Genomic DNA, 15,496 nt, shown 5'->3' with positions numbered 1-15,496 from the left:
CAGCAGAGAAAAAAAAATTAGATGCTTAAAAAATTAAATTTTGTCATCAAAGTCAGGAATAACTTTTGCAACAGTAAGAGAAAACCTCTGAAGGAATCAACGGACCCATAGGGCTACAGAGAAGTTTTCTGACCATGTTATGAGTGCACATGCAAATTAGCTAAACTTTGAGAAATGGCACAGTTAGGAGAAAATGTCTGTTTTTAAAAAACTATCATTAGTGCAAAAGAAAGAAAGACAAAAATGTGGATTGGACCAACACCTGCAGAAGATAGCACATTCTAGAAACATTCCTAGAATATTTTGAAACTGGAAGAAGAGACATCGAAATCCAATTTAAAAGACAAGACAGTCGATCCTTTAAATGAATTTTGTCAAGTTTAAGTGAATTCTACATTCAGTACATTCCACAGTACTGAAAGGTACGGTAACTACAGAATGAATTTTGTAATCTTGCTGAATTCACGAGTGTTCAAGAAATGTTTTAGCACGCCAGCAGAACTCATGTCCCGACTCAAAGAGTCTGTCTCTGCCCACACACATGATCTGTAAGCAGCTCTGTCTGGAGGGCTGGACCTCACTGCCCCAGAGCTGGTCATACCGCCCGGAGGGGTGTCCATCCATAAAGCAGGCTAGATCCATGCCATTGTCATCAAGCTGACGAAGATGAGCCACCTGTGCTAGTAATTTGTAGACAGGGGCGGTCCAGCTGGTTATAAGCATTTGAGGCAAATGATCAGGTAAAGATACAAAGTCATGGCTGGGTGGCTCCATTAAAACTAAAATTGTGAGGTCGCAGAAACTCAGAGGAAGCTTCCGCGGAGAGAGATGGGAACGGAGTGAGCAGTGCAGGGAGAAGCAACAAAGCAGTGAGAAAGAGGGCCGAACCCACGAAGCCGCCGTTGCTCCCGGCCTCTCCCCGCGTCTCAGTTTATCCCGCGTGTCACGAGCTTTCTTACTTTCCTCAGAGTAACGGACCTTTCACAAACACTCATCTTTTTCCCATAGTTTAGTTTGAGTGTGTACCTGCATCTAAGAATATGAAGCAGAACAATAAAAAATAGGAGGACTGCCAGAGATCCGAAGAAAAAATATCATTCAACTTCCAAAATGTAGGAAAGATATACTCTGGAATCTTTTAGAATTTTTGAAAAAATTCTAAATTGGACACTAAAAACAATTTGTCAGTATGTAGCAAAGAAAGTGGTGATAATAAATGACCACTGATAATCTATGAAGAAGTCATACTAAAATTCCATAAATTTCTCTTTGTGACAGTGTCACTAGAGTGGTAGATCCAAGGGCTCCATGGACACTCCCTCATGTCACCTCTGAGGGGGAGAGAAAGTTGTGAAAGAGCATATAGATAGAGGGTGTGTGGTGTCATGGCTAAGAGCATCGACCTGGAGCCACAGTGCCGGGTAGAAAGCCTGGTTTTGCTGTCACCTGTAATGTTTGTGACTGTGGACAACCTGTATCTGCCTCAACTGTCTCACCTGTCAAATGGGGACAATATTTCCCCCACTACAGGGTTGTTGTCATAAGTGCTTGATGAAGATCAGCTATTATTATTACCAAGTTGTTCGGTGCTATCGCAAAAGTGTTCAACAACGGATCATTTTAACCAAAGAAATCTATCATTTCCAAGTATTCAAAACAGGCACCATCCTGTTTGACATTTTTATCAATTATTTTTGAAGATGCTCTAGGCCAATGGTCAATGAATCTTTATGCAAATGAATAATTTGCAAATGAATAATTCTCTACAGACCAGAGAACCAGGATTTAGAGGGACCATGATGTGAGGGAACCCTTAGGCAAAACAGTCAAATAGGACTTACTAGGGATATTATCCTATCTATGGCTATGAAACCTTTATAATTCATGTTAAAGTGACCTAGAGATGAGCGGTCTTAATAGAGTCCAGCATTATGACACGACTAACAATAAACTCACTTACCCTCAGCTTACAATACCAGAAGTATATAAACAGATAATATAGTCCCAGCATGCTAGGTCCTGGCCAGGTTAGCTGGAGAGCTGCATCCAGTCCTGGGCCACATTTTAAGAGAAATGATGTATAAGAGAACATGCAAAGGGAGGTGTCCCATGCGAGCTTGTCATATGAGGACCAGTTAGGGAAATGAAGGATGAGGATGGGAGAAAAGAGGCCAGGACTTGATGATGACCTGTCAGGAGAACTCAGACACTGAACTCACGGACTTAGACTTTGGTCTGCGTTCACTCTCTCCCCTTCATGCCTTTTCACACTACAGTCATGTTCCTGCTCCCGCCACCCCTCAAACACTGCTCAGCCCAGAGTCACGCTGATCTCCACGGGACACGCCTCGACCTTGACCTTTCTTGATTCCTTGGCAATATCACCTTCTGGACCACTGTCACCTGCTATTCTACTCGCTTCCATGACACAATAACCTCCTGGTCTTCCTCTCGTTCTTCTCCACACTCATCCTCCCTATTGACCTAAAACACGCCCTGGCCTCCCTGTACATGTCTGTGCTGATTTCTCACAGATCCATCACTTCTGTTTGTATATTCGATCACCTGTAAGAAATCTCCTTCCACATGGAAACTCAGACTCAAAATAAAAAGTGAATAAGTGAAATCAAGATGTAAAATACAGAAAGAATCCTTAAAGTTGGCTTATCATAACTGTATGAACAATACGGTCTTACTCCTTTGAGCAACCAACACTTCCTCCCAATGAATATTTTATTTCCAAATCTGAATCATTTTATTTTGCCCAGAGGATGGACTAGATAGATTCCCAATGGGATCTTTACCAACCCACACCTCTCAGCAAAGCTGGGCACAATACCCGACCAGCACCTAATCAAGTCCTGTCTCAGCTGCAGTTTTATTAATACAAAATAATTCTGGCTGCAGTAACAGTCACTCAATTGGAACTTGGCTAGAACACTTGAAAAAGAAACCTTTAACCAGAAGTTATTAAAATAATGAAAACTAGATTTTTGTGTTTGTGGTTTTTCCCTCCTTAAATGGTTATTTGCGCTTTTAAAATTTCCATCACAGACCAGCCTTTGTGGCGCTCGCTCTGGCCTTGCCCCCTGGCTTACAGAAATGGAAAACATCTGGCAACAGCACCGTCCCCTGGAAGCCTCTGCTGAACTTCTGGTTCTCATCGGGTATTTTTGCTGCTTTCACCATCAATGTTGCACAAGATGGATGGCCTGCCTGTAACGGCATCTATGAAGGGCCTCCATGAGCTGCTGCAGTTATGGGAACAAGTAATTTGTTTTACCTCACAGTTTTCAAACACCTCCAAAAACTATCTGATGGGCCGTGTTACCGTTCCACCCTTGAGTAAGTACAAAGATGGAGTTCGGTCCCTGAAAAGGTCTCATCTCATTTCCTCCCCAGTCCTTCTGCCAAAGCCTCTTCTGAAGTCATTTGAAAGCCTCGTCCCCACTGCAGCTTGCTCCATTGCGCTTTGCCGGATCACTGCGCGGTCCTAGCGTACTGCGACGCGTGCAACACTCGGCAAGGCCACGAGCTCTATTCTGGCTTGTACTCAGAGGGGTAGAAGGACAGGCAGTGTGCAGGCTTACGCCACAAGGCCGGTTTGGAATTCAGTTCTTTGTCATGAACTAATAGCTATCATTAGGCTGATGCTACAGTATGGCTGTGAAATTCAATTCAACCTGACCGAACTCGTATAGGGTTTCAACTCTACCATCAATGCCTCGGTTATAAAGTTATTAAATAAAGCCCTCATACCCAAATATTCTCTGATCTCTTGTTTATAGAGAATAAACATTACAAGAAATAGAAGTTATTCTCCTTTCTGTATTATTTAAATAATATGAAGTCATACTGAAACCTAAAAACACAGATAATTCTTTGTGTATATATTTTAGTAGAATAAGTACCTTAATATTAAAATGAGGCAGTGAAAGAGACGTAAAATATCCCTGTTCAAATACCACGGGCAGCTGGTATATTATAGAAGTTTAGAGCACGATTAGGAATTTACTTCTGCAAAGTCTGACGACTGCTGGCTTGGCTTGCCTAATTGATTTGAAAATGCAGTGATTTATTTAGCTTCAGAATACATACCTCTAAATAGTCTAAGGAGCAGTTTATGTGATATTCCAATTCGAATCCTAAAAACGTGTAATTCACAGTGTTGCCAGTTGTAACTTGGATGGTCCAGTTGCAACGCTGATTATCAGAATAGGGATTTGGGTAATGTATACTCTCTAAGAGGCCATGGGTTTGATTCACAATCATCACGTTCTCACATGCTGGAAAAAATAACCATGACTGTTAGGAACCACAACCAAATAATATCATAACTGTGTGAGATTTTAAGTAAGCACCAGACTACACACACACACACACACACACACACACACATACATATGTGTGTATACATATATATATATATATATACACACACACAGAGAGAGAGAGAGAGAGAGAGAAAAAGAGAGCAGCATTTTTATAGTGAAAGCATCTCCATTTAAAACAAATGTAAAATAATACTTAATTGAATTCGACTTTAAGGTGTCATGAAAATTGCCTGTTAAAGTGGGATCAAAATCCTGAGAATTGGTGGACAGCGTAACAGACAGCTTACCACTACCCGGAGATTAGTCTAATTTGCTTAGAGGAGCGTATTAAATATGTTATGCTTCTGTTTTTCTAACTTTAACATTTGGAAGGAACAAAAATCTTGACCTTTAAATTCAACGGTTTAAAAACACCAAGTTCTATGCGAATGCTAAAAACAAATAACAACACGGCTTTGTTTATTCAAAAGTCAGCATGCAATTCACAATAAAGGCTCCTGTTCATCTACTTAGTCATCAGGAAGTACCAAATGATTAGAAGGAATGCAAAGGATTTGAAGAAGAAATGAAAATCTTAAATTTTGAAAATGTCTTCAAGCCAAGGTTGGCATTTTTTCCAGCTGAGTTTTCAGTGAAACTACACTATGCACCTCTAAATTAGGTATGGCTAAATCAATGCTGAATTCAGCCAAACCAAATGACTTGAACGAGGTGCCTTTTTTCAAGTCTTTTTCATATGGTCTGATGTGCAATAAAAGAGAATGGGAAAATACACATTATATTGAAAAAGTTTTCTCTGAAGAATGTTGTTCATAGGTGCATTTCTTCTACAATATTACTTCACAGCAGGTGGCTGGAACACCATTTATAAACTTTGCTTTGGAAAAGGATACATTTGTGGACCTTCAAAGTCTTCCATTGCTGGAGCAGAAGAAGACTCAAAGTATTTCTCCTTGAAAATTTTTAGGTCACATTTTGTTCCACATAGGATTTCTAAAGAATAATTTTGTTGTTTTAGATGTCTGCGAGAGGTTACACATACTAGGTAGATAGGTACTGTGTGCCTCAGTGATGACAAAACAGGGCAGAGGAAAATATTTTTCGTTAAACCACTATATTCCATTAAATATGTTCTAGGCTGCTGTCACTGCTCAGAAATTATATCACCTGCAGACTCTCAATTTCAAATGGCAAATTATACAGAAAATCTCACAGGTTAACTTAGATTTTACCTTTAAGAACTTATACCCCGTGTGCACTACTCTTTCAGTGCTATGAAATTATGAGAGAAAAATAAAATGTCACAAGAATAAAAAGGGATTTTTCATAAGCTATCTGACTGCAACCAAAAAAAAATTATCACGGCAATAACAAAATTAGAGAAATGATTACATGTTCAACTAAACGGATAGATCCCTGATAGAATTTGAGATAGCTTTTCATATACTAAAGCTATATATCATTAAAACTCAGCATTCAAAACTATTTAGAATTCAGCCTAAACCCCAGATGTAAGTGAAAATAAATTTTCAAATTTACACATAAAACAAGGTTAAATCTAAATACTCTCAACTAATCCAAATGTATATTCAGATTATGATTTTGTGACTTTGAATTCCATTTTTAGGCAATTGTGTAAAAATTATGCATAAATTTATATTTAATGGGCCCGTACTTTCAAAATCACAAGTAAAGCGTTACTTAAATAACATAAATTCAAGGGAACCTTGTTTTCTTGAACATCCATTTTGAAACTTTTAGAAAGTGTTTATTCTAGAAGGGAACTTTTGCAATCGTCTAATTTAATCTCCTTTTTTTAAGAGACAAAATTATGGAACCCAAGAGAAGAAAGTGACCTTCCCAGGGGTTGGGAGGAAGAACAAACCCCTGGATCCCCGTACTTTCTGCTCAATACTTCTTTAATTCCACCAGGCCACCTCATGGGGAAGCAGATTTTAAAATGGCCTCTCTACAAAGACCAGATTTTCCACAGTAAAGAATGTGGCTATTCAACATACGATTCATAAGGACCACAGTTTCCATTAATAAAATTAGGGTACCTTTTGAGGTACAAGACCAAAAAAAATAGTTTGAGAGGTACTATGTACAAGGGAATAATGTCTAATAGATTACAATGTTTGATACAAATGAAAACCCACCAGCTGTTAACCTGTTAAACTGATCTTTAGCTGAATTGTGATTCATATTAGCATATTAAACACACTTCCAAGTTTCTATGGTTCACCACATGCTTTAGTTACATGATAAATGTAATGTATAAGCATTTCTCATTCAAATAGAGTTAAATTTTTCTCATGAGGAGATAAGATTTATTTTAATGGCTTACTCATATTTCCATTTGTTTACTCATTTTCCATTTGTTTTATTCATTGAGAGATTGAAGACCCACTACAGGTTCTGAGCAGCCAGTATATATACTTACTCTGCTGGTATTTGGCCAGGAAGCCACCTCCTTGTTGACCTTCATCTGTCCTCAGTTTTAAAAGCATGCTGTCTCCACTAGAACGAATGAGAGGTGGTTTCTCATTCCCACAAAGCTGAGCTAGCAAATGAGAGCTGGTGCTTGGGCCATCATATACCTTTAATAAAACATTTTAAAGGTCAGATGATTATGGTTATAAACATTATATAAAGGACCCTGTAATCTTTTAGAAGTAGGGAAGAAATGCATATAGGACATAACAAAAGAATAGCTCTGAACCAAAATACCTTTTAAATTTATATTTAAATGTCTCTAAACTTGGGCCATGAACTCGGGCCACTTAGCCGTGGCTATGTATGAAAGTAAGGATGTAAACCCAGGTTGAAATCTAAAGATTGAAAATGAAAGACTAATACATATTTTTGAGACCATAGCTGTTATCAGAAGTCCTTCTTGCTTTTTCATTTCATAGTTTACAATTTATGACACTTTAATACATTTCTTACTGAAATTTTTTTTAATGGACAAGGCTGAATTGCTAGTACTATAAAAAAAGCCCTATTTGGATGACTTCAATTATCTTCTCCAATTCATCAATACAAGCCTCTAAATTGTTATTTTTCATTTCATATATTGAAAGTAAATAGATAATAATAATTATGGTAAGTCTCATAACCCCTTTCAAGAGGCTTTTAACCATATCTTAATTGTCCATATTCAATATATTTTAAATACTTAGTGTACCGAGTCATTCAGTAATACATGCTGTACTTAGAAGGCTGTCATTTTCAATTAATTTCTTTTAGTTGTGACTTTTGTTGAAAATGTTTATGTGGACATTTAAACAAAATGGTCTCCTTTCCTGAACCTCAAAAATAAAAATGAATGCATTTACACATGTTGGGCAAGGTGGGAACAGTGCATGATACATCTGAAACTTTATACATACAGCCAGATAATCTGAAGTGCAGTTTGGATGATGCTCCAAGTGAAAGTCTTCGAATTCCAGTTCAAATGGGCTGCCGTGGCTGGACTTCAACCCCCAGGAGCATTCGGAGCTGTGGTAGTAGGGCATCGGGTAGTTGGGGGACGTGAACGTGCCGGTGGGAGTGGTGAGATTGCCCCCGCAACCTACAGGAGAGAGAGTCGGAAGGATGCGCATCCTTTCTTTTCTGGTAAAATGAAATCTTCTTCTCCATTTCAAACTGATTACTGTTTGTCCCCTTTAAACCGAGTTGCAAAACAACTACGTCACCAAAGAACAGCTGGCCTGTAATCCTGATTCATGTCAATGTACTTTTCATTTCCTACCCAAGATGACCAGCTTGAAGAAATCTACCAGGGAGCCAGAACGTCTTCCCTTACTTTGTCCTTAAAAATCAAAAGGCTGCTATTAATTCAGAAACATTTATAATGTTGAAGTTTATTAGGAATAATCACAAAATGAACTGGAAAAAATGGATGAGTACAGTGATTCAAGAAACAAGAAACCAATCCAAATGGACTCTACAATCAAAGACAGCTCTTGGCTGTTTACCTGTTAATGATCCATCCCAGGAAGCTGAGAATCCAGACTTCGAGTCATAGGCGTCGGTCTTAAATTGTAACCATAGTTTGTTACTGTGAGAGATGATTCTTGGAGGTATGTTTGAACCACAGTACTTTCCCAGTGATGGTGAAGTTTCATAGCCTCCATCTCTGTGACAAAATACAGATGTAAACTTTCATTAGGTTATGGATATAACCTACTGTATAAACATTTAACATTATTTGAACTTTGAGATCACAAACGGATTAGTTTACATCAATCAACGTCTCTTGAAAACACTCTAAAAACCTTAATTTCAAGTTTTAATTTATTAAATAGTATTCAAATAACTTAATAAAAGAATAATTATCGTTTATTGTTGGCATGATATTTTTTATAACCAATTACAAACTGAGAGAAAGTGTTTAATGTTCTCCTTCTCAAATAAAGTGCCTGACAAATGTATCAAAGGACACAGAACAAAAAAAGCCCTAATTCTTAACAGTGCAAACAAATGTTGCTTTATTTTATGGAGAAATCTTAAATGTTTTCCTTCTAATTTGAAAATTTTCAAAATTAAATATATCATTTATGATGTATTTAGCAAAATTTTAAAATACTTCTTTCTCCGAGAACTTTTGGGGTCTTAAATCTAGTTTATACTCTGTAGCTTTTAAAAGCCTACGGAAAAAACAAACAAAAAAAAGAATTCACTCAACATTAAAGTCAGATGATTAATTGCTGTAACTTGAGAAAATTATGTTATTTTAGCATAATATGGTGCAATTGTGATTTATTATTTTATCTCATAGAATAAAATTTGCTATAAAATAATATAAAATTCCAAATGAAAAACAGATGCACACCAAAGCGATTAACCAAATTTAATTCAATAAAATAATCTCAGTAGATATCAATAAATAAGTTAACTTACCTTTAGTGCAAATATAACTTTTTAAATACATTCTGTCAAACTAGCAAAAAATTAAAGAAAAAAAGCTTTGTACTGAAATTCACAAGCCTAGACTTTTGTTTCCTCCACGTAAAAACTTTGTGAAAATCCTAAGATAAGGTTGCTATCTTAGCATCATTTTGTGTTATAATTAGACTAAATGGACAGTAAATTGCCTAAAATTTAAACTGTTTTTACATAAAGAAGGGAAATATTCAACAATAGCCAGTATCTAATTTCAGAGTGGCACTACCTTTGTTTACGCCACCCAAATTAAACTTGGAAATTATTTTCAAATATTCCCAATAAAAGAATCACTTCAAAATAACCACTGACCCTCATGCAATTGTATGTTTTTCTTCTCTTCAGTCAGGCTCCAAATGACAAACTTTATCTCTTAAGAGAAAGAGCACAAAAGGAAGCTTTCCAGAGATTTTCCATATTTCTTCCTTAACTTTTCCAAGAAAGATTATGAATGAAAACACGAAATGAAAAAGATTATGGTGAAATAACAGTGCTTACTTGATTTCCACAAAATCTGTTAAACATTGTCTGCCAATGGCCTCCTCTAAGGAGAAGTTCGTGAAGTGTAGTGCAATCTGTTGGCTGGTTTTCACTGAGATCCTATAAACACATTTCCAGTTGTTGGGGTAATTATTGGGGAAGTTTGGAGAAGTAAACATCCCAGAGTCTTCTGTGTAGTCTTCCAAACATACTGTGAAAATAAACAGACCACAAGAGGGAAAATAGAAAATATTATGCTACATGAATAAGCCATTCAGCAATAAAGATTTGGTTACTTTGTGTCGATGTACTTGATTTTCAATAGGCCATTCTGAGATGGTTAAAGAATGATTTCTTTTCAAAACAAAGTTTTTGAAATCTCAAAGGTAAAAACAATTATTAACAGTAAATCTAAGCTAAGAAGTGGAAGTTTGTTATACATATTGTGAGTAAACAACTTTTTATGTTCTTGGAAATGTTATATTTTTCCTAATTCATGGAAATTACCACAAACATGAAAAACAAGCCTCAACAAAAGAAACATAGAAGGGGCTTAGAAATAACTCAGTTCTGTTCTCCTTTTCATAACCTTCCTTTAAAATGGTTTTCACCAAAGCACATGTTTATGAGACATGGCAAAGCAGGTACCTCCACCATTCAGTGACAATAGAAGATGAGATTCAGGGAGCAGAGTGACCTTGCATCAATGCCCAGCTCAAACACTGACAAGTGATGCGACCTTGGACAAGTGACTTCACCTCTCTGAGCCTCATCTCTAAAATGGAGATGGTAGGTCTCTGTGAGTATACAAGTCAGTCTTAGAGACAGTGCAGTTAAAGAGTTTGGCACATAGTATGTGCTCAAAAAATGGTAGTAATCACCATTATGTTTCAAAATAAAACAGAAAAGTATAAAAGAAAAGCAGAGCATAAATAATGGGAAATAAATAAATTAATAAACAAATAAATTATGAGACTCATTCACACAAAACATTTAGATAATCCTTGGACAATTTTATGTCCTAAATAAATATTTTCTACTTTTAAGAATTTTAACTTTATCTATCCAGTCATTCAGACTCTATATTTACTAACCAACCCAATCATTCCCCTCCAAATCGGAGACATCTTCCAAAGAAAAACTGGTTTCAATGTATTTTAAATTCACCTTCAATTATATCCAGTAATAACATAAATCTAGTGTCCAGAGTAGACACAGGTCCTTGGCTAAAAGTTTTTGGGGAGAATAAACTATTCTACTTAATCGTAAGTTAAAAAAAAAAAAAAAAAAGTAAGGATGTTTAGGTGCGCTATTTCCTCAATTGTTACTGTATAGTCTTACCCAGGAAAGAACAGAGGAACCACTGGTATCGAGAGCAGAGAGACGCATAGAAAATATTACAGGTTCTACTGCTTATGTACAGCCCTCAGAGTGATAGGCATTCACCAAATATTTGGTTTACTTTATTTTACGCATTAAGTGATTAAGGCTTTACTGTATTAAAGGAATCAATGTTTAACTTCGAAGATGAATGTCATATGTTTCTATGTTTTTTTTAGTCTGCCAAGATATTTTTTCAAGAGAGAAGGGAGGGAGGGAAGGAAGAGAAGGGAGGGAGAGAAGGAAGAGAAGGGAGGGAGGGAAGGAAGGAAGGAAAAAAGGAAGGAAGGAAGGAAAGGAAGGAAGGAAGGAAGGAGGGAGGGAGGGAGGGAGGGAGGGAGGGAGGGAGGGAAGTAGGGAGGGAGGGAGGGAAAAGACAGGGAGAAGGCAGGGGAGGGAGGGAGAGGGCCAGAGAGAGAGAAATGGGGATAGAAGTGGTAGATTAAGTATTTCAGACCCAGTAATGAGTATTACTAAGATAAAAATTCATGGATCACCTGGGCATCCAATGAAAGCTATGACCCAGTCCCCCTGAGCTGATAGAACTGAGACTCACTGACCAACCCCACATTCAGATAGCTTTTGCCAGTAAAGCAAATATCTAGAGCAAATTATCTGTTCACATCACTTGTTCTTTAAGAGATAATGTTCCTTGCTTACCCATTCTGCTTCCAGAGGGGAAATACAATTGCATTCAATATTTCGAATGCAATTTGCAATTAGTCTGCAGAAGTGTTATGTATAATCAGGTTCCCATGTAAAGAAACCTATTTAGTGAAATTTTTGAGAAGGAATGATGAATCGGTAATTTCCCTGCACCTTGTTCATATACAAGTCATTATTGCAGCATGACTATCAGTTGTTAATTTCTACTGAAATGTTGATTTACATATAAAGCTTCTTTTCTGTTGCTGGCACAAAGGGGAACAAAGTCCCTGAAGAATTCAAATGATCTCACCGTTCACTTTGTCTGACAACCTCCCTTCATCTCCCTAACATACTCTTTAACAAATAAACTCTTACTCATCATTTAAGGTCAAATTTAAATACCATTTCCTCTGTGAAACCTTTCTCAACCAAGTAGAATTAATTCTTTTGTGCTCAATAAAAACTTTATGTAAACAGAAGTCTGAGCCCCAAACATATTTTATGATGATGATTTTTATGAGTACCTTTCTTCTAATAGACCTCGAAATATGAATATGACATTATTAACCTTTATTAACTTTTATTTACCATAGTACTTGCCCAGATCACAATGTATCGCAAATTGAGAGGAGCGGGGCAAGTACCTAATTTCCTCCCACTGTCTCTCCCCCATTCGATTACCCCCTCCACTTTTCTCACTCCGCTTCTCCTCTCTGTCCCATCCTCTCTCCTCAGTAGAACGAGATTCTTTAATATTTTACATTTATTAAAGCTAAATTATAAAAATTTCTTCCAGTCATGCTTCCAGCCATGACAAGTAACTAGGACTGCACTCCATAACAACTGGAATCATAGTATAATTCTGTCTACCTGCCTGCTTCTTGATGCAATTTTAGTTATATCTTTTAATTGTATTTATATTATAAATTCTACCTTACTGTTAAAAACAAGAAATAAGAAGAAAGAGCAATTTTTATATTTATCCAGTTATTTATCATTTCTGGTCTTCTTCATAGATATATATATATTTCTGGTCTCCTTCTTATAGATATATATTTCTCTTTGGTATCCTTTGCCTTTGGCGATTATAACAGACATCGTGGTATTTCATGTAGTATAAGTATTCTAGTGATAATTTCTCTCAGCTTTCCTTTGTCTAAAAATGTCTTTTTTGTGCTCTCATTTTGAAAATATTTTTTGCTGAATATTTAAATCTATTTCTCCCTCTCAACCTTTTAACGATGCATCCTATTTCCTTCTTGCCTCTGATTGTTTCTCATTAGAATCCAGCCGTCGCTTATATCATGGTAACCCTATATGCGGTCTGTCCTTTTTCTCTTTATTTTCTATGTATTTGTGAAGTAGGAAGAGAAGCATGTGAAATACAAAGTGTCAGGTATAAAATAGAAGGTGTGAAGTCATAGCATATTAACTCTAAGCAGACTAACTGGTAAGTTAAGAATGCATATTGTAAGCCTTTGAGCAAACACACCGAAAACTGAGGTATCATTAAAAAGCTAACGGAGGAAATGGAATGGAATACTAAAAATATTCTGTAAACCAAAAATAAGACAGGAAAGTGGCAACAGAAGAAAAAAGACACATGTGGAAACCCCGAAGCTAATATCATTCTTAAGTAGTAAAAGACTCAATGCTTTCCTCCTGAGACCGAGAACAAGGCCGGTACATCCAATCCCATCCTTTCTACTTAGCATGGTACAGATGGTACTTGTCACTGCAGTAAGATAAAAAGAGACAGACAGAGAGAGAGAAGGAGCTTGAAAAGGAAAAAAAAAAACTGTCTTTATTTACGGATATGATTGTCTATATAGAATATACTAAGGAATCCACTAAGAAGTTACTAGAACTAATAAGTGAGTTTAACAAAAAACAGGATACGAGATAAGAATCTTTCCAACAAATAGTGCTTGAAAAGTTAAATATCATTTGCTAAGCAAACAAACTTGGAAACATAACTCACATGATATGAAAAAGTTAACTCAAAATGGATCATAAATACAAATGTAAAACTATAAAACTTGTAGAAGAATGTACAGGGTGTACAGGGGACACTGTCATCACTTTAGCAGGCACAGATTTCTTAGCTGAAATACAAAAAATAGTAACCATTAAAAAAAAAAAAGGACATATAAAACTCTCAGTTCTTCAAATGATACCATAACAAAAAAAGCTAACCATATGCAGTGAGAGAAAATATTTGCACATTTATCTGACAAAGGACATACACGTATCCAGAATATATAACATTCAACAATGAGAAGATAACACAGGTGAAGATCAAAAAAACAAGCTGTATAAATTGTCAATAAGCATGTGAGAAGGTGCTCAGTACTATTAGTCACCAGTAACATGCAAATTAAAACAACAGCGAGGCACAGAGACACAACTACCAGGGGCTAAAAATGAAAAGATTGACGGTACCGAGTGTTGGCAAAGATGTGGAGAAAGTAGAATTCTCATTCATTACAGGTGGGAGTATAGAATGGTATAACCGCTTTGGGGGAAAAAACAGTCTGGCAGTTTCTCATAAAATTAAACATTACTACTATATGACCCAGAAATTCTACCCTTAGGTATTTACCCGAGAGAATGGACAACATAAGTCCACAGAAAAATTTGTATACCAATGTTCATAGCAGCTCTTTTCATGATAGCTAAAAACTAAAAACAACCCATGATTCAAAAACAAGAGAATACATAATCAAATAATGACATATTCATACAATGGAAGGCTTTTCATCAATAGAAAGAAAAGAACTATTTATATAGAGAACGAATTTCAGAAGCATTATGCTAAGTGAAAAGAGCCAGCCATAAAAGGGTGTTCCCACTCATACTTGCCTTTTGAACGGGCAGAACTAATGGAGAGTGGCAAGAATCAAGCCTGTAGTTGTTGAGATGGAGGATGTGGAGGGACCGAGCAAAAGAATCCTGGGATACTTTTTGGGATGATAAAACTGTTTTATATCTTGAATGGAGTGGCGATAACATGGGTGTACGCATTTGTCAAAACTAAGAATGAATTTTACTTAATGAAATTAAAAAATAAAAAATATTTTGTTATATCAAAAGTTTGAAAGTTCCATGCAAAAATGGTTGAGTTCTCTAAGAAAATCCAATAAATAATTCAGATATCCAATATATAATAAAATTAAAATAGAAAAATTAAAAATATTTTGAAGGTATACCTGCTCTAATTAATAATAAGTAATTAATATTAAAACTTGATCATTGCTTTGTGAGATTCACATATCTTATTTTATGGAGAGAAAAACAATGGTTCTCTGAGCTTACTGTGGCTATTCCCTGAAAGGCTAGTAATTCCTCTTACCTAACAATGAAATCTGTATAATATTTATGTTTTCTTCCCTTTACATTATAAATGGCTCTTTCTAGAACAATATTAATATGGAGAAATAGTAAGAGTAGGCTCTGGTTTCCTCTGTGCTTTTCAATAAAGCATAAATAATTAAAATTGAATACATTCCCATAAAAGGATGTTCATGTGTTGCCATAATTCTTACTACATCAAAACTAAATGCAAACATAAAAATGTCTTTTGTTCATATCTTTGTTGATGAAGGAAAATTCATATCCAGTGGCAGTTTGCTTTTTATGGTGGTCTAATGACATTTACAAATTGACAAAGAAGAAAATTACAGTTTTTTCCATTCATATATTCAACT

At 36.1% G+C, this 15,496-nt stretch overlaps 1 protein-coding gene across 1 annotated transcript in view; it reads right to left on the bottom strand.

The window, feature by feature from the left end:
* CUBN (cubilin) overlaps positions 1-15,496 on the bottom strand; it is a 224,919-nt gene that overhangs the window by 158,699 nt on the left and 50,724 nt on the right. Inside the window, exons 23-27 of the mRNA XM_036226882.1 lie at positions 9,780-9,972; positions 8,315-8,475; positions 7,727-7,908; positions 6,778-6,934; positions 4,099-4,286 (exon numbers count right to left, since the gene is read on the bottom strand). Of these exons, the coding sequence (XP_036082775.1) occupies positions 4,099-4,286; positions 6,778-6,934; positions 7,727-7,908; positions 8,315-8,475; positions 9,780-9,972 (881 nt within the window). The remainder of the gene's footprint in view (positions 1-4,098; positions 4,287-6,777; positions 6,935-7,726; positions 7,909-8,314; positions 8,476-9,779; positions 9,973-15,496) is intronic.

This window comes from Rousettus aegyptiacus, unplaced genomic scaffold (assembly GCF_014176215.1).
Source record: "Rousettus aegyptiacus isolate mRouAeg1 unplaced genomic scaffold, mRouAeg1.p scaffold_m13_p_10, whole genome shotgun sequence".
NCBI lineage: Eukaryota > Metazoa > Chordata > Mammalia > Chiroptera > Pteropodidae > Rousettus > Rousettus aegyptiacus.
This window is presented reverse-complemented; position numbering and strand designations above follow the sequence as displayed.